Here is a 26,779-nt window from a genome sequence, read left to right on the forward strand (position 1 = left end):
TAGTAGACCTTCTAAGTGGAATATCTTACTCATCCACGACTTCATGAGTAGGAGCATCTACCTCATCAATAGCAGCATCGTTGTCATCATCAACATGCTGATCTGGAACATTATTCTGGGCATCACTATCGTCATCGAGCCCACCAACGTCATCAACATTTGTATGAGGGACTTGATCAAGATTAACTAAACCTTCAGAACTTGAAGATTTTATCTTCTCCGCTTTGTTAATATCTTTAATGGTTTGATCCTCCATGAAGATAACATCACGACTTCTCACGACCTTCTTCTCAATTGGATCATATAGCCTGTAACCAAACTCATCAAGGCCATAACCAATGAAGATGCACTGCCTTGTCTTGGCAGTTAATTTTGACCTCTCATCTTTAGGCACATGTACAAAAGCTTTGCAACCAAACACTTTCAAGTGGTCATAGGAAACATCCTTGCCATACCAAACTCTGTTTGGAACATCACTTTGCAAAGCAACCGCAAGGGATAGATTAATAACATGTGCGGCGGTCAACAAAGCCTCACCCCAAAAGGAATTCGGCAACTTTGCTTCAGAAAGCAAACATCTAACTCTTTCCATTAAGGTCTTGTTCATCCTCTCTGCTAAACCATTAAGTTGAGGAGTCTTAGGAGGAGTCTTCTGGTGTCTGATACCCTGTTGCTTGCAGTATTCGTCAAACGGTCCACAATATTCACCACCGTTATCAGTACGAATACACTTCAGCTTCTTTCCAGTTTCTCTTTCAACTGAAGCCTGAAACTGCTTAAAGACACCCAACACTTGGTCTTTAGTCTTCAAGATGTAGACCCAAAGTTTTCTTGAGCAATCATCAATAAAAGTAACAAAATAAAGTGCACCACCCAAGGTCCTTGTCTTCATTGGACCACATAAATCTGAATGCACCAACTCAAGCAACTCTGTCTTTCTTGAAGGAGGATGAGACTTGGAAGAAACTCTATTTTGTTTTCCAGCCAAGCAGTGCTCACACTTTTCTAATTTAGAACTTTCAAAATTTGACAATAATTTCTTTTTGGCTAGAACATTTAGTCCTTTCTCGCTAATGTGGCTAAGCCTCTTATGTCATAATGTTGAAGAGCTATTTCTCTCAACTGCATTCACCATATTAACACAGGTAGAGGCCGTAATCCAGTATAGACCACGACGCTTTTCGCCACGAGCCACAATCATGGAACCTTTAGTAAGCTTCCACTTTCCAGCACCATTAGTACTGACATATCCCTCATCATCCAAAACACCAACAGAGATCAAGTGCAAACGAACATCGGGTGCATGCTTTATATTGTTTAAAACTAGTTTAGTTCCAATACTAGTTTCCAGACAAATCGTTCCAACACCATCCACCCTAGATACAGTCTCATTACCCATACTCAAAGTTCCAATGTCACCCGGAGTATAGGATGAGAAAAATTCCTTCCTTGATGTCACATGAGATGCGGCACCACTGTCCACAACCCAGCTTGACTCATCACAAGCAATATTTATCAGATCCGCATCAAGGACAGTAACAAGATCTTCTGTAGTGACAGCGGCAACACAATTGCCATCTTCTTTCTTTTCCTCTTTATCTCTATTCTCTTTTTTCAAAATCCGGCAGAACTTCTTTGTGTGCCATTTTTTCCCGCAATGATAGCACTCAATATCTTTAAGTCTGCTTCTGGATTTGCTTCTATGATGTTCTCTATTTTGAGAACCACGATTCTTGCCTCTCCCCCTAGTGTCAGTCACCAAGACATCTGATGAGAAGGAACCTTGAGATTTTCTTCTCATCTCTTCATTTAAAAGACTGCTCTTGCCAAGATCCATAGAGATCATACCATCCGGAGCAGAATTTGATAATGAAGTTCTAATAATTTCCCAAGAATCTGGTAGGGAACCAAGTAGAAACAAGCCTTGAATTTCTTCATCAAAATTAATGCCCATAGCAGATAACTGGTTCATGATTCCCTGAAAATATATTCAGATGATCTGTCATTGCGGAACCATCGTGGTATTTTAAACCCAGCATTTTCTTTATCAAAAACATCTTGTTGTTACCAGTTTTTCGAGCATACAAACTTTCAAGGTGCTCCCGTAGGATCCGAGCATATGTCTCCCCAGAAATATGGTTCAACACATTGTCGTCAACCCACTATCTAATAAAGCCGCAAACCTGCCGATGCAACAAATTCCACTCTTCATCTGATTTATTATCAGGCTTTTTAGTGGCAAAGACAGGTTGATGAAAATTCTTGACATAGAGCAAATCTTCCATTTTGCCCTTCCAAATGACATAATTTACGTCACTCAAAGTAACCATTCTACTAGTGTTGGCTTCCATCGTTTATCACAAATACAAATACTATTTATTCGAAGACCAAAGTAATTCTTTTCTGATGTGGAAGTTCAGACTGTGCTGCAACCACAGAGCATACCCAGACAGAACCTTGGCTCTGATACCACTTGATGGGAATAAAATAGACCTGCAAAAATAATATTCACGGTATTAGTGATAAACGCTGAACACTAACTTATGGTTAAATCAGCAAGAATAAAATGCAGCAATAATGACACCAAGATTTTACGTGAAAACCCTTCTGAATGAGGGAAAAACCACGGCCAATAGGAGCAGCTGATATCACTATAGTAAGGAATTTTACACTGTGTAGTCACGAGTATAAATACTCCAAAGACCACTACACACCCAAAAATAAAAACATTTTTTTGATTTTTCCCACCTCACTACAATATCACTCACACTTGATTTTTCTTCACAGACTATTTTCTTACACAGTCTATGGTATACCTCACTTTGCTCTCACTCAGATGTATTGTCTGAGATTTTGGTGTGTCTATAAACTGAAAGAGAGCTCCCTATTTATAGGGATGGAGTGTGCAATTTTTCCTCTTGGCATTAATTGGCCTGTGCCAATTATTCAACCTTGCATTTAATTTGGCCGGTGCCAAATTCAAATAATGGGGCTGGTCATAGTGATTTTGTCAAAGGAAGAAAATCTTCCTTTCTTAAAATATGGGATAGGGACTGGACCCCACATTTACCACATTGTTTAAAGCAATGCTTTCTTTACTTTGGTTTGTTTCTTGAGGATGAGGAAGTTTCAGTTAAGAAGTTGATAAGATTATGGGTTGCTGAAGGTTTTGTACAGAGTAATGAGGTGAAGATTGCAGAGATTGTCGCGGTGGACTATTTGATTGATCTTATTACAAGTAATCTTGTCATGGTCGCACAAAGATTTCCACTTGGTGACATAAAAGCAGTTCGTCTTCATGATTTGGTACAAGAATTTTGCTTGAATAAAGCTAAAGAAGAAAATTTTTTGCTGAAAGTTGATCGGTAAGAACTAAGAAGTGCCTTTTATTTTTTTGGAATTGCTTTTATATTAGGTATTCTGCAAGAAAAAAGATAGATTTGTGACGGAATATTTATGACAGACCGGTCCATCAGAAAATTGTGACTGATTTTATTTTACAGTTTTATGAGAGAATTCATCAGTTTTTGATGCTTTTATTCGTCCATTACAAAAAATTTCAATTGTCAAATTTGTGATGGAATTGTGACAGACTTCTACAACACAAATAATTCTCTTTCTTGTCCTGTTATAATGTTCAGTTTCTCATTGTTCTTCTTTTTCTTCCAGATCTCATGCTTTTGATCTTGCTATTTCTAATTCAGCGAGTGATGTACAAAGGTTCCTAGTTTACTCTAAAATGCAGCACTTTATCAAGTGGCTTCATCCAACCCAACGCACCAATACTCTGAGGTTATATGCCCAAACATTAACGAATTTTACCATTTAACTGACGGTGAAATGAGCAAATGCATCACAGCAAGTGGAGCATTCAGTTCAAATTTGTTCAGATCATCACTTACAGTACTGGACTTGGAGAACGTTGTGATTGATGCTTCAGCTCTCGAGGACATAACATCCTTGATTCACTTGAGGTACTTGTTAATTTTCGGTAATTTTAGTGAAATTCCACCAGCCATATCGAAACTTACAAACCTGGAAACATTAGTCGCGACCCCAAGAAGTGGTATCTTAACTCTTCCGGGGTCTATATGGGACATGATAAACTTAAAACACATGAATACAAGTGAAGCAATGATACATTTCAACGGTGTTGAGACTGTAAAGGAAGTCATTTTCAAGTTAGAGAAATTAGAAAGCTTTTCGAAAGTAGTCATAGTAAATGATGATGATCTATGTGAAATGTGCAACAGAGCACCAAACTTAGTCCAACTTGAACTTATAATTTTGGAGCAATGTGGCTCTTTGTTCAGATCTCTCAAGTGTTTTATATATTTAGAAACACTAAGTATCTATCGCTGTGGCGATTTTGCAATGAGTGGAATTAACATGTTCTTCCTTGAAAGCATAAAAGAGCTAACTCTATCTAGCTGTTGCATATCATGGGATGAAATTTCAGCAATTGGTGCATTATACAACCTCCCTACCCTCTAAATCCGTCCATGCATGTACAGTGGCAAAGTTAGAAAATTCACTAAGGGTGTTCAAAATATAAAACTTAACCTATATACACAATATAATTTCCTGCATGTAATTTGCTATCCTTCGCCAGCTGTAGTTTTTCCCCTGATCATAGAGTATGTAGTGGTAAAACTAACCAGCAAATGAGGGAAAAATTAGTGTGGTTTAATTTCCACAGGTCTATATACACAACGTAGTCAAAGATTAACCATGTGCTACTAAGTAGAAGCTGTTAGAATTATTTAGTTTATGTGGACTTAACATTAACTTATTATTACGTTTTGGCAAAACGGGCTGAATGTTAATAGTTGGTGGATAAGATAGAGGTCGTTTATTTATGTGGATTCCATGACGGGCCCTTGTCGTTTCATGCAATAGGTGTGGTCTGGCAATAGTGTAGGCCTGTTGTAGACTTGTGAGCCTGTAATGGGGAGGTCCACTAGGTTAAGGCTTTTAAGCCTATAAATATGAGGCTAGGTCCCCTCTCCTAGCTTAACCCAAAAACGTATTCCCATAAAAGTGCCAGCCGTTGTAAGCTTAAGGAGAGGAAGACTCAGCCTAGTTCGTCTTCAATTTTGCGTTGCTATGGCGGACAAAGGTACGCATCTTCTTTTCGCGTATTATATTACTTTATAGGTGTTCTTAATCTATGTGATTATTGTAGTCATGTTACTTGTTGAAACTAACATTGGCATCAGAGCCATATTACATAGATCTAGAACCCTATTAATGAATAGATTAATACACTAGTTTATCGCAATCTGAATCGCGGTTGAATCAGCCTCCTAAACCCTAGAATAATTTTCGTGTGAAGCGATTATTAGACTCTGTTTCTAATTTTTGTGCAACGAATATGTTTTATCGATTTAAAATTCAATGAATCAATCCTAAAGCTGTCTAAACATCGCTTTGATTTCGTCCGGGACCCTTTAATCCCTCTTGTCACATGTGTTCTTTAATCGGTATTATATGAGGCTTAGAAACAGAAGGTTACCGAATAATTTTTGTCGTTTTGATAGGGATTCTGATATTTTATAGTATATTAATATTTTGATGGTTTTAAGATCATATTGGGTTTCATCTTTTATCATTGTCCTTTGTGTTAAAACTTTATTTGTAAATTTGATTAAGTTTCCCACAATTCCTAAAGATAAAAGAATTAGTTTGGTATTGCCACTGCCTCAGTTCGTATTTTTTCCGCTGCGTTGATTTTAAGAAAGTGTCAAAGAAAAGTTTTAAATTCCTTTCGATAAAGTTTATAAACAGAGCCTAGTTAGAAGCTTTCCACAAAGCAAAAGTCATTTTAATTGTGATGGTGAATGGGTATTTACAAATACTGTGATGCAAAAAGTTTAGAAATTAATAACTAGTAGAACCATTTGAAAGAAAGTGTCGGTTGTTTGCTTGGATTTGATTCTTCTTATTGTACTTTGATAGTTTGGTGTCTTAAATGGCGGACAATGAGAATCTACTGTTTATGAAACCAGACCGATGCTTAATAGTTTTCCTACGTGAATTTGGTTTCACTCACAGAAAGTAATTAATACTAATTCATAACATATTTAATTGTGTGCATACATGTTGTGTTGTACGTATTAAGCAATGACATTGGTAATCCCTGAGATTGAATTTGTTTTATGAATTGAGGTAAGTAGTGTACACCAAAGTGCCCTATTTGCTTCAATTTATGAGACTTGTTCACTCCATTTTGAGGGATACCACTGAATTAGAATATACAATGGCCTGCCCAAAGGGGGTTTATTGTGTGTTTTAATTTGGTGTAGTGATGAGGCCCATTATGTGAAAATATTTTAATTTAGTGAATTTGTCTGCCCAAAGGGGATAGGTTTCTAATATTGAAATATTTTCTTGCCCTGCCCAAAGGGGGGCTACTTGTTGATGCTGCGGGACTCATCGTTGTGATAAATTATTGACCTTATGCCTAGCTATTCTAATAAACTCATTCATGTTGTGTTGTGTACAGTTACGATTTCTATGAACAACAATAGTACTGAAGTTGTGGTCCTGTCGGGCTCTAACTTTAAGAGATGGAAGGAAGATCTTGAATTTGCTTTAGGCATGGCTGACATAGATCAGGCTTTGCGTGAAAATGAGCCACCAGCTCTTACTGACTCTAGCACTGCTGCTCAAAAGGAACATTATGCCAGGTGGGAGAGATCTAATAGGCTATGCATCATTGCCTTTAAGAGATCAATTGTTGAGCACCTCAAGAGTGGCTTGCCTGAAACCACCAATGCTAAGAAATTTATTGCCCAAGTTGAAGAAAGGTACCTTGTATCCAATAAGGCTGAGACCGGAGATCTAATGAGTAAACTCGCGGGGATAAAGTATGACAATTCTGGGGGGGTTAGAGATCATATACTTAAGATGGTCCACATCCAGTCGAAACTGAAAGGTCTTGACATAACTCTTCCTGATCCTTATATTGTTCACTCTGCACTTAACTCCTTACCTGCTGAGTTTAGCCAAATGAAAACTGCCTATAATACTCAAAATGAAGCTTGGTCAATCAATGACCTTATCTCTAAATGTGTTGTTGAAGAGGAGAAAATTAGAAGAGAGAAGGGTCAGATAGCCTTGTTTGTTTCCCATGATTCCAAAGCTAGCTCTAATAAGGGGCCTAGGAAGTTTCAAAGATCTAATAATCATACTTTTAAGAAGGGTCAGGACACCAAAAGACACGGTAAAGATCAGACCGAATATCCTGGGGTTAATAACGCAATTTTTAAGAAAAATAATAATTGCTTTTTTTGTAAGAAACCTGGTCACAAGCAAAGAGATTGTGTCAAATTCCATGCCTGGATAAAAAAGAAAGAGTCAAAAGAAGGTAATCATCTTGCTCTTGTTTGTTTTGAGTCACACTTAGTAGATGTCCCCATTAATTCTTGGTGGTTTGACAATGCGGCTACTGCCCATGTTGCCATTTCCTTGCATGGGTTCACAAACAAAAGGAAGCCAAAGGAAACAGAGTAAAAAACTAGAGTCGCCCCAGATGTCCAAGTTGAAGTAGAGTTCATAGGAACAATACTTTTACACTTAGAAACTGGTTTTAAACTTGTTCTGGAAAACACTTTTTATGTACCGTCTTTCAGACGGAATTTGATTTCTCTTCCTCTTTTAGATAGAGTTGGTTTTGGTTTTAGTTCTCTCAATGGAAAAGTTAATTTGCTTCTGAACTCTGAAGTTGTTGGTCATGGAATGTTATCTGATGGTTTATTTAAAATTTCCTTGGCTTCTGATGTTGAATACAACTCTTTTAATTCTGAGATTGTTGGATCTAAACGTTCTTTTTTAAATGAAAAGTCAGGTATGTTGTGGCATAGGCGTCTGGGTCACATCTCTAAAGACAGAGTTGATAGATTAGTCAAGTCCAATATTTTACCTTCTCTTAATTTCGGGGACATAGGAACATGTATTGATTGTATTAGAGGAAAGTTGACTAAAACAAGAAAAAAGGGTGCTACTCATAGTTCTGATTTGCTGGAAATTATTCACACGGACATAAGTGGTCCATATTCTACAACAATCTGTGGTTCTAGCTATTTCATCACCTTCATTGATGATTTTTCTCGGTATGGTTATGTCTTTCTTATTAAAGAAAAATCTGATTCTCTTGAAAAATTCAAAGTATTTAAAACTGAAGTAGAGAAACAACTGGGAAAGGTCATTAAAATAGTGAGGTCTGATCGTGGGGGTGAGTACTATGGTAGACACACCGAGGCTGGGCAAAATATGGGACCCTTTGCCAAATATCTGCAAGATTGTGGCATAGTTACTCAGTATACCATGCCTGGTAGTCCTGAACAAAATGGTGTAGCTGAAAGGCGAAACCGTACTTTAAAAGACATGATGAGAAGTATGATGAGTAGATCTAACTTACCTGGTTTCCTATGGGGTAAAGCCATTAAAACAGCCGTGTACATTCTTAACCGTGTTCCTTCCAAGTCAGTTCCTAAAACACCTTTTGAGTTGTGGACAAATAGAAAACCTAGCCTAAACCATTTTCGAGTTTGGGGTTGCCCTGCTGAGGTGCGAATTTATAACCCTTCTGAGAAGAAAACTGAACCTAGAACCTCGCGTTGTTTTTTCATTGGTTACCCAGCTCATTCTAAGGGATACAGGTTCTATTGTCCCACAAGGGGAACAAGAATAGTTGAATCACAAAATGCAAAATTTCTTGAATTTGATGTTGTAGATAAGGATTGCTTGCAGAATGTTGCTAATGAGCCTGCTGAGAATGTTGAAGCTATGAGAATCGCTCTCCCCATTGCCACAGAAACTTTTATGTCTGCACCTGCACACATTGAGCATAATGAATCTATGCCTGTGCAAGCTGAGGATCCTATACCCGCAGAAGTTCAGGCACCTGCTGTTATTGAACAAGTTGTTCAGGCACCTGCTATTGTTGAACAAGAAGTTCAAAATTTGAGGAGATCAAGTAGGCCTAGAAGATCAGCACTACCTGATGACTATTTGGCATACCTTGCTGAAGGTGATGTTGTGGATCCCGTGACGTATTCTGATGCAGTATCATGTGCTCAATCAAAGATGTGGTTTGATGCTATGACTGAAGAGATGAACTCCATGAGTAAGAATGAAGTGTGGGAGCTTGCTGAACTCCCTAAAGGTCATAAGGTTGTCGGTTGCAAATGGGTCTTTAAGACCAAGAAGGATTCAAAAGGAAATATTGAACGCTTTAAGGCAAGATTGGTTGCTAAGGGGTTTACACAGCGAGAAAGGGTTGATTACAATGAAACCTTTTCACCTGTGTCATCTAAGGATTCTTTTAGGTGATGAGCATCTAGTGTGTAAGTTGAAGAAGTCTATTTATGGACTGAAGCAAGCTTCTCGGCAGTGGTATTTGAAGTTCGAGGAAATTGTCACTTCTATGGGCTTTGTGGAAAACAAGATTGATCATTGCATCTACCTCAAGATCAGTGGGAGTAAGTTCATCATTCTCACTCTTTATGTTGATGATATTTTACTTGCAAGTAATAATTTAGGACTGCTTCATGAAACAAAGCAGTCATTGAATAAAGTATTTGAAAGACCTGGGAGAGGCATCTTTTGTTCTGGGTATTGAAATTCGGCGAGATAGGTCACGTAAGTTATTGGGACTTTCACAAAAGGCCTATATTGATCGTATTTTGAGCAAATTTCATATGGAAAACTGTAAGACTGGAGATGTCCCTGTTGTAAAAGATGACAAATTAAGTCTAGACTTATGCCCCAAAAATGATCTAGAGAAAGAGTATATGAAAGATGTGCCTTATTTAAGTGTTGTTGGGAGCCTTATGTATGCACAGGTTTGCACTCGTCCTAATATTGCCTTCATTGTCAATGCTCTTGGGCGTTATCAGTCTAATCCAGGGAGAAGCCATTGCGTTGCTACTAAGAAAGTAATGAGGTATTTGAAGAAGACAAGAGACTATATGTTAGTGTACAAAAAGGTTGATGATCTTGAGGTGATTGGTTACTCAGACTCAGACTATGGTGGATGCCCTGACGATTTAAGGTCTACTTCTGGTTTTATCTTCATGTTAGCAGGAGGTGCAATATCTTGGAAGAGTGTGAAGCAAACCCTTACAGCATCTTCGACTGTGCAAGCAGAGTTTGTAGCTTGTTATGGAGCAGCTACGCAAGCCAGCTGGCTTAAAATTTTTATTTCAGGACTTGTGATAGTTGATTCCATCTCTAGACCCTTAAAGATTTATTGTGACAACAGGGCAGCTGTGTTTTACTCGAAGAATAACAAATCATCTTCAGTTTCTAAGCACATGGAAATAAAATATCTGGTTGTACGAGATATGGTTAAAGGGAAGGATATTGTGATTGAACATATATCTACTGATTTGATGCTTGCTGATCCACTAACCAAGGGATTGAGACCCGTAGTTTTTAAGCAGCATGTGGATAACATGGGCGTTGTTGAGTCATTTGATTTGTTAGGTTAGTGGGAGTATTCAATATTGTTATTTTTATTCCTTATTAGACTCTCTACCCTATTTTTCCGGGGCTTATGATGATATTATCTTTTTGAGACATCTATGCTATGGTGGATTTTGTTATCATTTATATTGTTGATTATTATGCTCATTTTAATGTTGATTTATTATCTTAATTTGTCTTATGTGTTGGTTATGCCTCATGTTGATAAGATCATGTTGTTGTTTTGTTGGATCTTCTTGGAGACATACATAGTATATCATTCATGCTTTGTGAGTTTTCTTGGCTGTTGCACGATATAATATGTTGCACATTTTGAGCCTTGAAAATTAAGATTTTCTGGTGGAGCACATGTTGTTTTAGTGCTCACATGTTGTAACAGAAAATCGCGGTGACGGTTTTTTAATGGTGCGCATGTTGATTTAAAGCGTACATGATATGAAAAATCGTTTGAATGACTGACAATGAAATAGCCTTGATTTGGAGTCCATGTTGGCTATTTCTTGCTACACTACCACACCTTTGGGTTTGTGTCTGCAGAACTTCATTGTTAGTGATTGTGGATTGGTCTTGTGTCATCGAGTGATGCAAGTACTGCTGCATTTCGGCATTGATAGTTTTGTTTGACTAGACCATGATGGAAACGACGTTCCACCACTATATGTTTATGGACACTGTCTATTCAGCCCGAGAGTCATTTTTTATAAAAAAAAAAATCCAATTTTCTTTAATTAAGTTAATGTTGGCCAAGTGGGAGAATGTTAGAATTATTTAGTTTATGTGGACTTAACATTAACTTATTATTACGTTTTGGCAAAACTGGCTGAATGTTAATAGTTGGTGGATAAGATAGAGGTCGTTTATTTATGTGGATTCCATGACGGGCCCTTGTCGTTTCATGCAATAGGTGTGGTCTGGCAATAGTGTAGGCCTGTTGTAGACTGGTGAGCCTGTAATGGGGAGGCCCACTAGGTTAAGGCTTTTAAGCCTATAAATATGAGGCTAAGTCCCCTCTCCTAGCTTAACCCAAAAACGTATTCCCATAAAAGTGTCAGCCGTTGTAAGCTTAAGGAGAGGAAGACTCAGCCTAGTTCGTCTTCAATTTTGCGTTGCTATGGCGGACAAAGGTACGCACCTTCTTTTCGCGTATTATATTACTTTATAGGTGTTCTTAATCTATGTGATTATTGTAGTCATATTACTTGTTGAAACTAACAGAAGCATGCTACCATACCAGTACCACTGCATATCTCTCTCCACGAGAAAAGAGGAAAAGAGTAGACGGAGTTGAATGAAGGTTTTAATTACTTGTATTTCTTCACAATATTCCTGATAATAATAGCATAAACATATACATATATAGTAGTTCATGAACATTATGGTATATCAAACTGAAAGATAAAAAATAAAATAAAAGGAGAACACAAATGCTTTATCATGAGCTAGGCGTAACTGATTAGGAATAGGAGAATCATTTCTTTATTTTTTGGGCCTTCCTTTTAACCTCCTGGATATCTTCATTGAGAGATATGACACCGCTCTTGAATTTCTCGAAATCTGTGTAGATATCAAGAAGTTGTGCATCTTTTATGCCCGGTCTTTTCAGACTTTTTCTAATTTGTTTGAACTCTTTCCAGCATTTTTCAGGATCTTCAGTGGACCTTGGAAGTGAGAGGTTTATTATAGCCTGCAAAAAGTAATTTAAAAAATATGATTATTTTGTCACACGCCAGATGAAAATTGCTTGTTTATGGTAGGAGTGAAGGACAAAATATAAAAATTAAAAATGGACGGGTCAATAAAGCAAAGCAGTATCGTACCTTGTAAAATGGCCGCCTTGCATCAGTAATATATTCATCCTTTAAGCATTTGTGATTTTGCGCCTTTTTGAATTCTCCCTAGAGAAATAATAGGACAACCAAGTTGGTACCATGCAATAAGATCGGAAGTAATCAATTTTACTATTCATTTATTTCATTTGACGCGACAATCTTTTTTTTTTTTTCTTATGCTTGAAAATCATTTACCTTCAAATATTTCATTTTACCCAAAAAAAAAAAATCATAACTACATAAGTTTCTTTTCCTATCTTTTGTTCTTATTTAACTTCATGTCAAATAAAATATCGTCACATAAATTGATATGGATGGAATTAGCTAGAAAACATTTCCCATGTCCACTGTCTCATTATCTAACATTAACAAAGGAGAACAAATTACTTAAAAGGAGTTGAAAAAGTACTAATCACTTTATGTTCATCAATATTAATAAATATAAGTCATGAAGAAAATTAAAAAAACCTGGTAAATGAGTGTTTCTACAAGTAACATCTCAAACTCATAAGCTTCATGTAGTTTTCCCTTTGACCGAGCTTCTCTTATTGCACTCTCCAGCTTCGTCACTGCATTGATTTCTTTTCCACACATTTCCATCTTTGCAATACACCTCTAATTAACAATAAAAACAATTGCACAGTGCTTAAAATTTTAGATCTTTCTTTTTCAAAAAAGAAATGACAAACTAATTTGCAGTAGAAACAAAAGAAAAAGGACTCAAAATCCCCAAAACTAAAGGACTTGTAACTTCTTTATTTCCACTATCGAGCTCGAAACCAGAACGAATAAGAAGATCACATTATTTTAGAGCTCCTTTTGATTATGCTTTGTCTTAGTCAAACTCGATTCGCTAAATAGAAGCACATTTAACGCTTCAGCGACGAGCTCAAATGGTTGAAATTCACGTATTCAATTTTTTCGAGAAATTTTTTCCTAATTTTACCTCTCAACTTGTGATTATGGTTTGAAATCTCCCTCAGGAAGTTCCTTTATCGGTCGAGGCAAACAAGATTTTCTCCTAACCGTGAGGTCATCGGAAGATGTAGAGGTTCAAGTATAGGTTCGGATGAACCTAGAAACTTTGGCTCGTACGCTTTATATCTATTAATAATTTACTAACTAAGTACAAATAATTAATTTTGAGGTCGGTAAACCAAATTAATTGTGGCAGATCTCGAACTAAAACGCATAAAATTTAAATTTTGGATTCGCTTCTAGGTGGGGTAACATTAGATTTAAAGTCTAATAGAGGACTAAGTTACTCAATTCTAAATAGTATAAAGGCAAAACCGATTCTTTTTCCCTTAATATAAGGATTGGAAATATTATACTGAGGGTGTGTTTTGTAAAATTTTCATGTTTGATTGATCAAAATGTTTTGAAAAATATTTTCTCTAGGAAAAAAGCTCCTTAAAAATGACTTCCCAATTGGAAGTAGGGAAAACAAGTTCCTTACATGACATTTTAAATTCATTGTCTCCTCCCCACCCATCCAACGCCCCCAACCCCAAACCTTGACCATTCCACCATCCGCCACCCCTCAACCCCCACTCCCCACCCCCATATTGTTTTGCTAGGCCACATATAATTGTTCTTGGAAAAATATTTCTTAATTTGGTTACTTACCAAATAATAAAAAATAAGTAAGAAACTCACTTTTTTTTAGAAAAAAACATTTTCCTTTCATACCAAGCACCCTAAGAGTTCAAACGATGGCCCACAAAGTTGCTCAATTTCAAATAGTAAAATTTAACTCTTTTTCCCTTCAGAGTGACATGACAATTTTGACTCTTTTCCCAACTTAAAAGTAGTGACAAATTAAAGACATCATGAGCCCGTTTGGATTGGCTTATAAATTGCTTATAAGCTGTTTTCAGTTTTTTTAAGTGTTTGGCTTGCCAGCTTAAAGTCATTTTGTGCTTAAAATAAGCTCAAAAAAATAATTAAGTCCATTTGACTTAGCTTATCTAAAACAACTTATAAGCTGAAAACAGCTTATAAGCCAAAAAAAAAAAAGTTAGACTACCCCAACTTATTTTTTTTTAGCTTATAAGCTGTTTTCAGCTTATAGGCATAAGCCCATCCAAACAGGCTACATAATTGAGATTATTTGGCGTATGGCTTACTTGTAGTTCCTTGAAATGAGGATGGTCCTCATTGAGTAGAGCATCGAACTCTGCCTCTGTCTTAGGAACATCCAATGATAGAAACTTAGTCTTGGCATCATGGTAATCAACTAACCTTTGTAGAGCTAATTCACCTCCATGCAGAACTCCTATTGACAATGACCTCATTAATACTCTTTTGAATTTTCTATTCTTCCTTTTCTCACATAAATGACGTGAAAAAACAACAATCAGATACGAAGCAAAAAACAACGTTAAAACTGTTATTAGCAGACGTTCATCGTGTTGAACTACGACTTCAATTGCCTTTGTTTTCACTAATTCAATAAAATCTGCTATTTTATGTTTGAAGCTCCTTATCATATTTTCCATAATTTCTGTTGAGCCAAGAGCTTCTACTTTTTTTTTTTTTTTTTTTTTTATGATTATTTATGTGATACTTATAGGGAAAAGAAAAAGTACTATGTATATTGGGATTCTTTTTCTTTAGCATCTTTGATGTCTTGCGCAAATGTTTGTTCTTCACTTGATTGCCAAGAAAATTATTGGATGCCTTATTTTTTTTTGAAAGGTTCATAGGTCTCAAGGGATCAATCCTTTGGATGGTCGTGTCTGTTTCTTTATGGAAGTACCAAGTGTAAAAATTATGGGAATTCGTTTATCCAAATCTAATCGGAGAATTATAGTGTATATATGTTTTAAAAGAATTGTTCATATGTGTAAATTGTTGTATGTCGAATTCCCTTAACACGAGAGATTGTTTATCTCTTGAATCTCCTTGACAAAACTCCTATCTCGGCCTAGGAGTGTTAAATGGATGGGTCATTAACACATTGAAATGTTACTTGGGCAAAGATGACTAAACAATGCGTAGTAGCCCAATTCTTTCAACTTTTACCAAATTTTAATTTCTTTATTTATTAGTTATTTTAATTTATTTATTATCAAACAAAAGTGATAAAAGAATTTTTGAGTTAATTATCAAATAAAATTAATATTTATTATTATTATAATTGATATGTGTAAAAAATCAAATAAAAAATCTAATACTATTTTGATAAGATTTCTAATTGGAAAATTTGAGCTACATATTTAGCCCAGCTTTAAAATGGACTAAAAGAGCGAATCAATATCGAATATATTAATTAAAAAATGAACGAATAAAATATATTTTTGTGCTAATTTTGTTCACCTCTACCTCCACTGCTGCTTCATCCCCAAAAGGCCCGTTACATATCCTTCCAATCAAAATGTATGTGCAATTGACCCATTAGAATTCTTTTTCCCACGAAGGTTTTGTGAAACCTAAGAAACCTAGTTGAGTAATTAGGTACTTGCTTTGCATCTAATCCTTTTCTTTCTTACAAGGGTAATTCCATCAATTGATCGAAATACTTCTAGGCGTTTGGACATGTGATTTCATGTCATGATTTCAAGTCATGAGATGAAATCAGCGTTTGAACATGCTATTTCATCTCATGAGATGAAATTCCAAATCATCCAAAAAGGCATGATTTGGGATTTTAAAATTTTTAAAACTTGACCATAAATTTATATTTTATAAAAAAGACCCATAAGTTGGTAGATATTTTTAACAATTACTCCCACCAACCATTTACCAACATCATTAACTTCTACCAACCGTTGTTTATATTCGTACCATGTAGGAAGATTATATTAAAGAGTAGTTACATTACTATTCATGTTAAATTTTCCTTTTATTGAACTAAAGTTTGATCAGTTGATGTTGTATTTTTTAGAAAGGCTTTCTAGTAGCGTATTAATTTTGTTATGAACTATGACTTGCTCATTTGGTAAGATTATATAAGAATTGGGAAAGTTTTGATAGTTTTCACAACTTATGGGGTTTTTATGTCTATAAGAAAAAGTACAACTTAAGAAATCCAAATTACATATCGAAACACGATTTCAAATTATGTCCAAATGACTCCAAAGAGTTTGAATACATTTTTTCTAGTAATGGATGTACTGCTTTTTTGAAAGGAAATATATAAATACGGAAAAGTAAAACAATAAAGAAAATAAGAGATTGCCGGTTTGTCCTTCAAATGGACTGGTGTTTAATTTTTGTCCTTCAAAAAAGAACTTAAGGGAACAGAGCATAACTTAAACTTGTGTGATATTATGATGTAAAAGTATAAATTTATGCTCTGCGAAAAAGTTGTCTGTCTTGAGGGACGAAAATTGAAGACCATCGCACAATTGGGTCAAAAGTGCAAATGACCCTAAAGAAAATTAAGAAATGGGCCTCACTGGTTTGGATTGTATTGGTTTGTTCCGGATCAAGTTTGAAGAAAATGAAGAAATGAATGGGCTTCATTGGTTTGGAATTTGGATTGTTTGAGTGAAGGAATGTTGAATTATCCAGCAGTGGAGCTCCAAATTTTAACTTTTCCCTTCTCCACAAATTGGAGTTTCCCATTCGTCGATGATCAACAACAACAACATGCTGTGTTAATTTATATTATTACTCCATATTTGAGGATAATATAGTTATAAAAATAGTTTAAATATCACATATTTCCGATATAGAGAGACCAAAATATATGTACTAACTAATTAAAAGCTAAATGTGCTTAGCCAAATATTACAAGCACGAAAAATCAAAATCTAAGAATACCGAGGGACCAAAAATCCTATGGGTAAAAAATACAATTATCATTCTAAAAATCTTGCTTTGTTAGCATGTTTGCTAATTTATCTCTAAGTTACTATTTAACTTTTTCTTTTCTCTAAAGGCCTATAATCTGAATTTTGCTAATGAAAAATTATCTAAGCAGCGGTGAATCATGATGTCAATCTAACCTTACTGAATAAAGCCGGGGGTCATTTTAACCCTTCTTGTTAAAGAAAAATAACGAAATGACAAAGAGTATTTCAAACATCTTTTCTTTCAATTCATTACCCAATTTGATGTTGACCTAAAGAGATAAACAAGAAAAATGTGACAAATCTTTCCGTGGAACTATTAGAACCGAAAAGACTGCAATATCAGGGTGGTACTCCACCACTTTCATTTTTGGTTTTATCTTTTAAGAATGTGGGAAGAAATGAAAAGAAAAAAAAAAGTTCTATCTTTTCTTTTTGCGATTTGATTGAAATGTATACTCCTTTTGTGGACATAATCATTCTCATTTCCTACTTCTGCTGGAAATTATTGCTCACATTATCAATGCAAAGTCTGAATAAAAGAGAAAGGTTGTGGTATATTGGCTGCTAGTAAAAAACTAGTCAATTTCATGATGAATTTTCAGAATATTTTAAAATTATCGTTTATATGGAATAATATGATAATAAAAAATTTATATAGTCAATTTTAAATTGTTTGAGATGAAGATATGATAATTGTTACGGTTGTATTCTTGTTGTGTCCTCCATTTTCTCAAGGGGTTGAATCATTTGTAAATTTTAGGCATGATGGATTTCTACGTTTGCGCATTGTCCTGGCTTGAGTTAATTGATGATATGAATTAGGATTAGGAGTGCATTTAGAGACAAAAAATTCGCTAAGTGTCGGATCATCACTTGTTCAAATTTGAATCGTGACACGATTAGGGAATTGTCATATCGCCACTAATTACGAGTAAACTCACATGGCGTCTATACACGAGTGCGTGTGCCATAAATTTTTGAAAGTACTCATTATTAATAATTATGTTTGGACATGGTTAAGTTTGATGTTGATAGAAATTAAGTTTGTGCACTTTAGATTCATGCATTGCATTGGTTTAAAAGTAAGGTAAAAAGTACTTACTAATATCTTTTACACCCATGTCCCCCGTTAGAAGGTCCACCTGTCACAGGCTGTTAGCCTATAACTATTCTACAAGACCTTCGAATATGCTTTTTCCCAAATATTAGAGAAAAAAAAATGGAAGCCTCGAAAAAGAGGAGGAAATAGGATCTCTTGGCCTCTTACAATTTGAATAGAAGAAAATGTCTTTTTAAATTTCTTATCTATTTTTCGAATATGCTTTTTCCCAAATATTAGAGAAAAAAAAAATGGAAGCCTCGAAAAAAAAGAGGAAATAGGATCTCTTGGCCTCTTACAATTTGAATAGAAGAAAATGTCTTTTTCAAATTTCTTATCTATTTTTTTCAAATTTCTTATGTGTAAAAAATGAAAATCTCTGGTAAAAAAGTTATAAAACAAAAACAAAAAAAAGTCTGTAAAGAGTCAAAAATCCATTTCTCTTGAAAAAAAGAGAGTTTTTACATAGTAGAAAGTAAAATTTTACCTGCATTCGACATTTATATCAATTAAACTAATGCAAGACAGAGACGGATTCAAAATTTTAAGCTTGTGGGTTCTCAGAAAAATAAACGTTTATGCAATAATAATTGAACAAAAACAGTCCAAGGAAATTCGATCTCGCTTCAAGACACAAGAGCTGAAATAGGATCCTTTGTTGCCACTGAGCCAACAACTCTGTTTAGTAATGAGTTCATATCTAGCAGTTTCTTATAATAATAATTAACAGGCTCTTAATATAAATATAGGGTTTGGATGTGTGTTCCCGGAAAACCACACCAATCCTGAATCCGCCCCTGATGCAAGATCACATATGTCTTTCATTACGTATTCGATATTTATATCAAAATTATGTATGACTTAAAGTATCATATAGAAGATATCGAATAGAGTTTCTCTTCTTATATCTTTTATAATTTATATTAAGGTCTGAATTTTTTAAATGTAATGTTTTCACAATCCGGTGGGATCTTTATAAATTCAAATTATTAATTTTTTTATTCAGAAAACGTATTCAAATATTATTATTTAGGATAAATTACACTAAACACCTTGATATACACGACTCTTTCAATATTTTAAATCAAATATTTATACCTTATATGTTGTTGAAATCCAAACATATATTAGTTTGAACAATATTTTCCATTTCGCTAAGGTTTTAAGTTTCAAATTTTAAAAAATATGAGGTTTATTTTTTACTTGCCAAGTATATTTAAAATTACAAGTGAGTATGTTTTAATTTCGTTTGTTGTTTGAAATATTCAGGTCTATCAAATAATAATTCACAATTTGTCTAGTTTGTGCTACTTACCCACTAGAGCTTGATAATTAAGTTGAATAATACTGTTTATATATATATATATATATATATATATATATATATGTGTGTGTGTGAAAGATTGTGTTTTAACCCTTGCTATGCGTGAATATAATAGTGTGTGAATGTTTGATGTAAACCTGAATTTTCGTGCCCATAGCAGGGCGGAGCCACATACGGCGAAAGGGAGTTGATCCGAACTCCGTAAAAAATTACATTGTTTATACATGGTTAAAATTATTTTTACGTATAGATAGTAGATGTTGAACTCCTTTGGGCTTCTTTGTATGTTTACTTCTTCATATTTTGAACAGACAATTCGCAGGAATGCCTTCTTTTGGGATGGTCTTTAATTTTTGTCCATTAAATTCGTGGTCTTTAATGTTTGTCCTTTGCCTAATACAATGACGTTTGAGGTTTGAATCCTGACTCAGTCCAAAAAAAATAAAAATCGCAAGGTAAAGTTTTATATGCCTGCAGAGTTTGCAAAACTCTACCTGTTCAAACTCTACCTGCAGGTAGAGTTTGCATTCAAAATTCTGCCTGAGGCATAGTAAAGTTAGGCCTCAGACAGAGTTTTGTATGCCTGCAGGAAGAGTTTGCATTCAAAATTTTGTCTGAGGCATGCAAAATTCTGTCTTGTGAATCTCAACTTATGCCTTGCGATTTTTTTTTAAATTTTTTGACTGAGCCAGGTTTCGAACCCGGAACAAAGGGGCTTCTAGCGAAGGGCAAAATTTGAAGACCACCAATTTAAGGGACAAAAATTCAAGACCAGTGCTTTTGAAGAGCAATCCACACAAAAAAAAAAAAATTTTGAACCCCTTACCGCAAATCATGGCTCCGCCACGGGCCCATATCATAACCAGCTGCAAAGGCAGTTAAGCACAAAAGTTTATCTGAAATTCAAAGAATATGGTCCTCTCTCAATGTTAACATTAAAAAAGAAATTGATAGTCCTTAAAAAAGAAATTGATGGTCCAAAAGAAGTAAATAGATTGTGATAGGTAACCACCAGGGCATCAACAATAAATCATATTTAAAAGGGGCCGGTTCATAATTGTGTGACAAGAAACAATCACATCAGAAGTTGCCTGCAATAGAAATTCTTTAATTAAACAAAAGGGTAAAACAACAATACAACATTAGTATGAGAATGTCAATGTTTGTCATCAAGATTCAGTGAATCTCACGAGAAACGGTTCATATTATTCTCTAAAAATAAGAGAATATTAATAAGTACTCCCTTCGTTTACTTTTATTTGTCCACTCTTGACTTTGCACGCCTCTTAAAAGTTAATAAATGAAGTATATATTTTATTATAATGCCATATTAATTGGTGTATAGTCTCATCATTTTTTTGCGCGGATTGCCCTTCTTTTGGGTGGTCTTTAAATTTTACCCCTTATATTTGTGGTCTTTAAATTATGCCCCTCATATTGCTGGTCTTTAATTTTTGCCCTTCGCGTTGCAATCCTGAGCGTTCACGTAGAAATCATGAGGTTCTGGGTTCGAACCTCCGCTCAAGCATAAATTTAAAATAAAAATAAAAATTGCAAACAAGGTTTGGGTCGCGTGTATGCCGGACCCGACATACACTTGTTAAAGAATTACCAAAGTTATGCTAGACCCGGCATACACATGCCTTATGGGCAGACTTGACATAAGCATGTCGGGTCCGGCATAACTTTGGTAATTCCTTAACAAGTTTATGCCGGATCCGGCATACTTATGGGCAAACTTTTAATGGACAAACTTTTACTTAAGCCTTAACTAAAAGTCTTTTCGTAGTTATGCCTTATGGGGCAGATTTTTAGTTAAGGCACAACTAAAAGTATGCCTCATAAGCATAACTAAAAGTATGCCCCATAAGACGGAACTTTTCCTTAAGACATAACTAAAAATTTGTCTTATAAGACAAAGTCTATGTCTTAAAGAAAAGTTATGCCTTATGGGGCATACTTTTAGTAACGCCTTAACTAAAAGTCTGCCTCATAAGGCATAACTAGGACAAGACTTTTAGTTAAGGCTTAACTAAAAGTTTGCTCATTCAAAGTTTGCCCATAAGTATGCCAGACCCGGCATAAACTTGTGAAGGAATTACCAAAGTTATGCCGGACCTGGCGTACTTATGCCAAGTCTGCCCATAAGGCATAAGTATGCCGGGTCCGGCATAACTTTGGTAATTCTTTAACAAGTGTATGCTGGTGGGGAGTCCGGAGCCTAAAGGGTATAAAAATATACGGTATAAACCAAAAGGGGATGGCCAAAAATTTATATACCAAAACGGGTATAACGTGGACTGATCCACGTTATACCCCAATTTTTTTTTCATCTGTCAGACATTCACCGAAAAATTAAAAAAAATAAAAAATAAAATGTATAACGTGGACTGATCCACGTTATACAATATATTTTGTATAACGTGGATCAGTCCACGTTATACAATATCTGATACATTAGGTATATGTTAAAGTCATTTCAGTTTTAGACATGGGCACGAGATGTTCATTAATATCCAATATGCCAAGTCTACAGAGTGTGCTTCATCTTTGAAGATCATGACTCTAGCTGTGAGTACTAATACAAATATATTTTGTAAAACGTGGACTGATCCACGTTATACAAAATATATTGTATAATGTGGATCAGTCCACGTTATAACTTCATTAATTTTTTTTCCCGTTTTACAAATACTTAGTAAGACGTTGCCTCTATTTAAATCATATTCGGCTGTGTTTTTAATAAAAAAAAATTATTGATTTTTAAAATTTTTAAAGCATATAGTTAATTTCAGATATATATATATATATATATATATATATATATATATATATATATATATATATATATATATATATATATATATATATATATTTTAACAGATGCAATAATTAAATATGTGTATATATATATATATATATAACTTAAACATATATATATATATATATAACTTAAACATATATATATATATATATATATTTATTTGCATCTGTTAAAATATTTATTTGAGTTAATCACTGAAATTAACTATATGCTTTAAAAATTTAAAAAATCAATAATTTTTTTTTATTAAAAACATAGCCGAATATGATTTAAATAGAGGCAACGTCTTACCAAGTATTTGTAAAACAGGGGAAAAACATTAATGAAGTTATAACGTGGACTGATCCACGTTATACAATATATTTTGTATAACGTGGATCAGTCCACGTTTTACAAAATATATTTGTACGAGTACTCACAGCTAGAGTCATGATCTTCAAAGATGAAGCACACTCTTTAGACTTGACACATTGGATATTAATGAACATCTCGTGCCCATGTCTAAAACTGAAATGACTTTAACATATACCTAATGTATGAGATATTGTATAACGTGGACTGATCCACGTTATACAAATAATTTTGTATAACGTGGATCAGTCCACGTTATACATTTTATTTTTATTTTTAATTTTTCGGTGATTGTCTGACAGATGAAAAAAAATTTGGGGTATAACGTGGATCAGTCCACGTTATACCCGTTTTGGTATATAAATTTTTGGCCATCCCCTTTTGATTTATACCTTGTATTTTTATACCCTTTAGGCTCCGGACTCTGCCATTGGGGGCATAGCGAAATTTAAACTCTGCCTTGCGAATTTTTTTTTAAATTTTTGACTGAGTGGGGGTTCGAACCTGGAACCCATGGGTTTAGCCAAAGGGCAAAATTTAAAGATTTTAAATATGAGGGACAAAATTTAAAGACCACCCTAAAAGAAGGGCAATTCGCTCATTGGATTTGGAGAATGATTTGAAAATAAGTAATTAATGTTGAAAGTAAAAATAAGAAAAAAGTTTGTCTTTCCTTGATATGCTAAAGTGGACAATGAAAAATGAAAATTTATTTTTAGTATAGGAGACAAGTAAAAGTGAACGGAGGGAGTATAAAAAAGGAAAAAACAATGTTAATTTTCCCCCGTATATGTATACCAAAAGAATAACAAGAAAAAATATCAATCTTTTACGAGGAAGTTGTAGTCTCAGGACATGCTTTATTAAATTTTCATTGCCTATTTTTGGTAGATTATTGTAGGTTCTATTCCATTATGAAAGAGAAGAGAACGTCGATTATATAAATCCTATTTCTTATGACACATATATTTTCTTTTATTTCATTTGACCCTCTCAAGTTCGTCTAACATCCTACACCTATTTAGATTTGACCTATCTATCGATTATTGTTCTATCACAATCGAAGAGCCCTTCACTATCATAATTCATAAATTTTACCAAGTGTGCGTCCCAAATAACCTAATTTGACTGCCAATTGGCGCTAGCTGTGTACCAAATGCAGTTATGCACTAATAAGATGATAAGCTTTCTTCTTCTTTTTTCCCTTTACAAGCATTCTTAACAAATTAATACTATATGACATATGACAAGGTACAAGTTTGAGGCCAAGCGGCACCAAACCTAATATTTTTTAATTCCGTTTCAAACTCCACAATTTTTTTTAGATCAATTACCATAAATCTACTCGTCCATCTTCATTATGACCATTTTATTGACAAAATCAAATCATAAACCTAAGGATTAAGTGTGTTAGAAATACAATTGCAACATCAACATTTTTTAATAAAAAATCCACTACATAGTGGATCGAGAAACGGGAAAGAGGATAATGAGAATTGAACTCATACCTGGAAGACTCTTACTGATATTACTAGATTGTAAGTCACGACGATGAGTAGAAAATTCAAAAGCAGCCTAAAGGATGACTTTTTTTAAACAAGATATTTGAGAAGTTCACGCGAAAGGCTATTAATAGTACTCTAGTTTAAAATTTCCTTCTATTGCCAAACTTCTCTATTTTGGATAAGATCAACCTTCTGATTGTGTTACTAACCATATAAACATTGAAGTCGGCAAGCATATTGTAGCACAAGTTGACTAATTGATTCAGAAACTTATTAATTATGTAGGCCAGCAAATAGCTGTTGATAGATATTAGTAATTGCAAATGCATAGTAAAACTTAGGGCAATTTTCAATTATATAAAAGATATGACAAGAGAGTTATTGTTGGGTGTGTAAATAAAGTCCATATTGGTAGATGAAAAGAAAAATATTTTTACTTATAAGATGTTGAATACTGCGTCCGGAACCAAAATGACTCCAAAAAAGTGTTTTGACTAAAATACCAAAAAAAAAAGTTACAAAACTATCTTTAGCGCAGTAAAATACTGCGCTAAAGCATATTCCGTCTGGCCTTTAGCGCAGTAAAATACTGCGCTATATCAGGCCCTAATTCTCCAAAACTGCCTCTTATTACATTTCACACTTTGACGTACTTTAGCCGCATACTAATCATGCTTTGAGACTCCGAAACTTAAATATTTTATATAGAACCCTACTTATTTTTGTGAAATTAATAAGGTGGGTTCAATACATCAAGGATACAAAAGTTCGGATTGTCGTTTTAGTGATTGAAAAGTGCTCGAACTCAATTTTTGTTTGAAAACTTGGTGTTATTAGCTTTAAGTTCTTTATGATTTAGGGTTTATATTTAAGTGTACTATTTTTTAGTCAAAATTGCTGCATTCATACCAATATCAAAATAATTAAATTGCATCATTCATAACAATATGAAAATACTTAAACTTGTTTATTAATAACAAACCCAAACTTTTTAAAATACAATCATCAAAGAAAGAAAAAAACTTTAAAAAAAATCATCAATTAATACCCTTGTGTTGATCTTCCGCCACCACCGCTAGATGTGCCACCACTGCGAGATGTTCCACCACCACTAGATCTACCACCACGAAAGTTTCCTCCACCACGAGAGGTACTTCCACCACGAGATGTAGTTTGACCACCATGCCGTAAGGGACACTTGTGCTTATCATGACCAACATAATTGCAAAAGGAGCATTTTCGAATGTATCTCCCTGGTGGAACATCCATTTCATTATGAATACGGGAGTATGCTTTCCTTTTGAATTTACGGATAAATGCTTTATTTGCAATCATTGAAGATGGATCCGATTGCCAATAACTCTCACTACCATGTGGGTAGAACCTTCCAGCATATATTTTTGCATAATTTTCAACGGTATATTCCCCAGCCATGTACGGGGAGGCGTTCATTCCCATTGCGATAAAACACTTGAAGGCATGAGAACATGGCATGTGATATGATTGCCACTTGTCGCATGTGTGTTCTTGGAATCTCATAAATTGTGTGGACTTTACCTCCTTTACCTTGGTGCACACTTGTTGTGAGTTCAAATATGCGCTATGCATAGTTGTACTATCACGACCCGACTAGAGGGCCATGACGGGTACCCGGAGCTATCTACCAAGCACTATTCATCGTGCTACTATCGTGCCCAACCTGTACACATATAATCTCCAAGATAGTACTTACTACGAATTGATCATAAACTATTCCGTCAAACTGGTACATATATTTATATACATAAGCCCTCACGGCACCAAAAGAATGATATACAAAATATACGACGAGGGTCACATAGCACGTACTACCCACACATAAGTATATACGAGCCTCTAACTGAAATACTGAATTCATGAAGACGGGACAAAACCCCGCCATATCCAAGTATACAAAAGAATATATCAGAAACTGTACCTCCAGAATATTGAAGTGCTCCTGTGCAAGCTGATCTGGCTCCTAGGAAGCTGAATCGTCTCCCTGTCTACCTGTGGGCATGAGCACAGAGTCCAAAGGAAGAGGACGTCAGTACAAACAATGTACTGAGTATGTAAGGCATGCATTATAACATGATAAAGAAACAAGAGAATAAAAGGTAGATAGATAACCTGTGACTGCTTGCCTCTTAAGGCGGAGTCATGCATGCAAGCTTATAAAGTAAACAACATCATATCTTATCATATACATTGCTGCAAAATGTGCAGCCCAATCCATATCAATATATTGCCGCGGAACGAACGACCCGATCCATATACCCATATATCCTGCGTCCGGGCATCCCGCGTTCGGGATGATATCATAATATACCAACTGATCAGGTGGCTATGCGTATATAACGCCTCACATTTCCCCATGTCCCATATATATATATATATATATATATATATATATATATATATGAGAGCCCAAATAAAAGGTACGACTTAATCGAAGTGACGTAAGGTCGTGAACCTCCGATTACGTTATGGCATCATCACCCTCGCTATGTCTCACCTTGAAGGAGCTAATATCATG

The 26,779-nt window shown here is 34.9% G+C and overlaps 3 protein-coding genes across 3 annotated transcripts; 2 read left to right on the forward strand and 1 right to left on the reverse strand.

Annotated features, from left to right (window-relative positions):
• Window positions 1–2,896: 2,896 nt before the first annotated feature.
• Window positions 2,897–4,473, forward strand: LOC132624481 (putative late blight resistance protein homolog R1B-16). The gene is made up of 3 exons (XM_060339254.1): window positions 2,897–2,901; window positions 3,051–3,365; window positions 3,670–4,473. Exons 1-3 carry the CDS (start codon window positions 2,897–2,899, stop codon window positions 3,827–3,829), a joined length of 480 nt encoding a protein of 159 aa, XP_060195237.1. The 3' UTR covers window positions 3,830–4,473.
• Window positions 4,474–9,704: 5,231 nt separating this feature from the next.
• Window positions 9,705–10,496, forward strand: LOC132624482 (secreted RxLR effector protein 161-like). The gene has a single exon (XM_060339255.1). The coding sequence runs from the start codon at window positions 9,705–9,707 to the stop codon at window positions 10,494–10,496; it is 792 nt and encodes a 263-aa protein (XP_060195238.1).
• Window positions 10,497–11,775: 1,279 nt separating this feature from the next.
• Window positions 11,776–14,873, reverse strand: LOC132622326 (uncharacterized). Its single transcript, XM_060336915.1, has 4 exons — window positions 14,450–14,873; window positions 12,789–12,935; window positions 12,309–12,386; window positions 11,776–12,175 (listed from the first exon to the last, which is right to left on the reverse strand). Exons 1-4 carry the CDS (start codon window positions 14,819–14,821, stop codon window positions 11,960–11,962), a joined length of 813 nt encoding a protein of 270 aa, XP_060192898.1. The 5' UTR covers window positions 14,822–14,873; the 3' UTR covers window positions 11,776–11,959.
• Between the last annotated feature and the right edge of the window lie 11,906 nt (window positions 14,874–26,779).

Source organism: Lycium barbarum, chromosome 12, assembly GCF_019175385.1.
Source record: "Lycium barbarum isolate Lr01 chromosome 12, ASM1917538v2, whole genome shotgun sequence".
Lineage (NCBI taxonomy): Eukaryota > Viridiplantae > Streptophyta > Magnoliopsida > Solanales > Solanaceae > Lycium > Lycium barbarum.

Bases quoted from the DNA above. Each gene is read 5' to 3' on its own strand.
- LOC132624482 (XM_060339255.1), top strand. From the start codon at position 9,705: ATGGAAAACTGTAAGACTGGAGATGTCCCTGTTGTAAAAGATGACAAA.
- LOC132624481 (XM_060339254.1), top strand. The intron at 3,366-3,669 runs GTAAGAACTAAG...TTTTTCTTCCAG, and splicing joins TTTTTGCTGAAAGTTGATCG to ATCTCATGCTTTTGATCTTG.
- LOC132622326 (XM_060336915.1), bottom strand. From the start codon at position 14,821: ATGGAAAATATGATAAGGAGCTTCAAACATAAAATAGCAGATTTTATT. The intron at 12,936-14,449 runs GTAAGCCATACG...ATTGTTAATTAG, and splicing joins CTCATTTCAAGGAACTACAA to AGGTGTATTGCAAAGATGGA. The intron at 12,387-12,788 runs GTTTTTTTAATT...TTATTTCTCTAG, and splicing joins TAGAAACACTCATTTACCAG to GGAGAATTCAAAAAGGCGCA.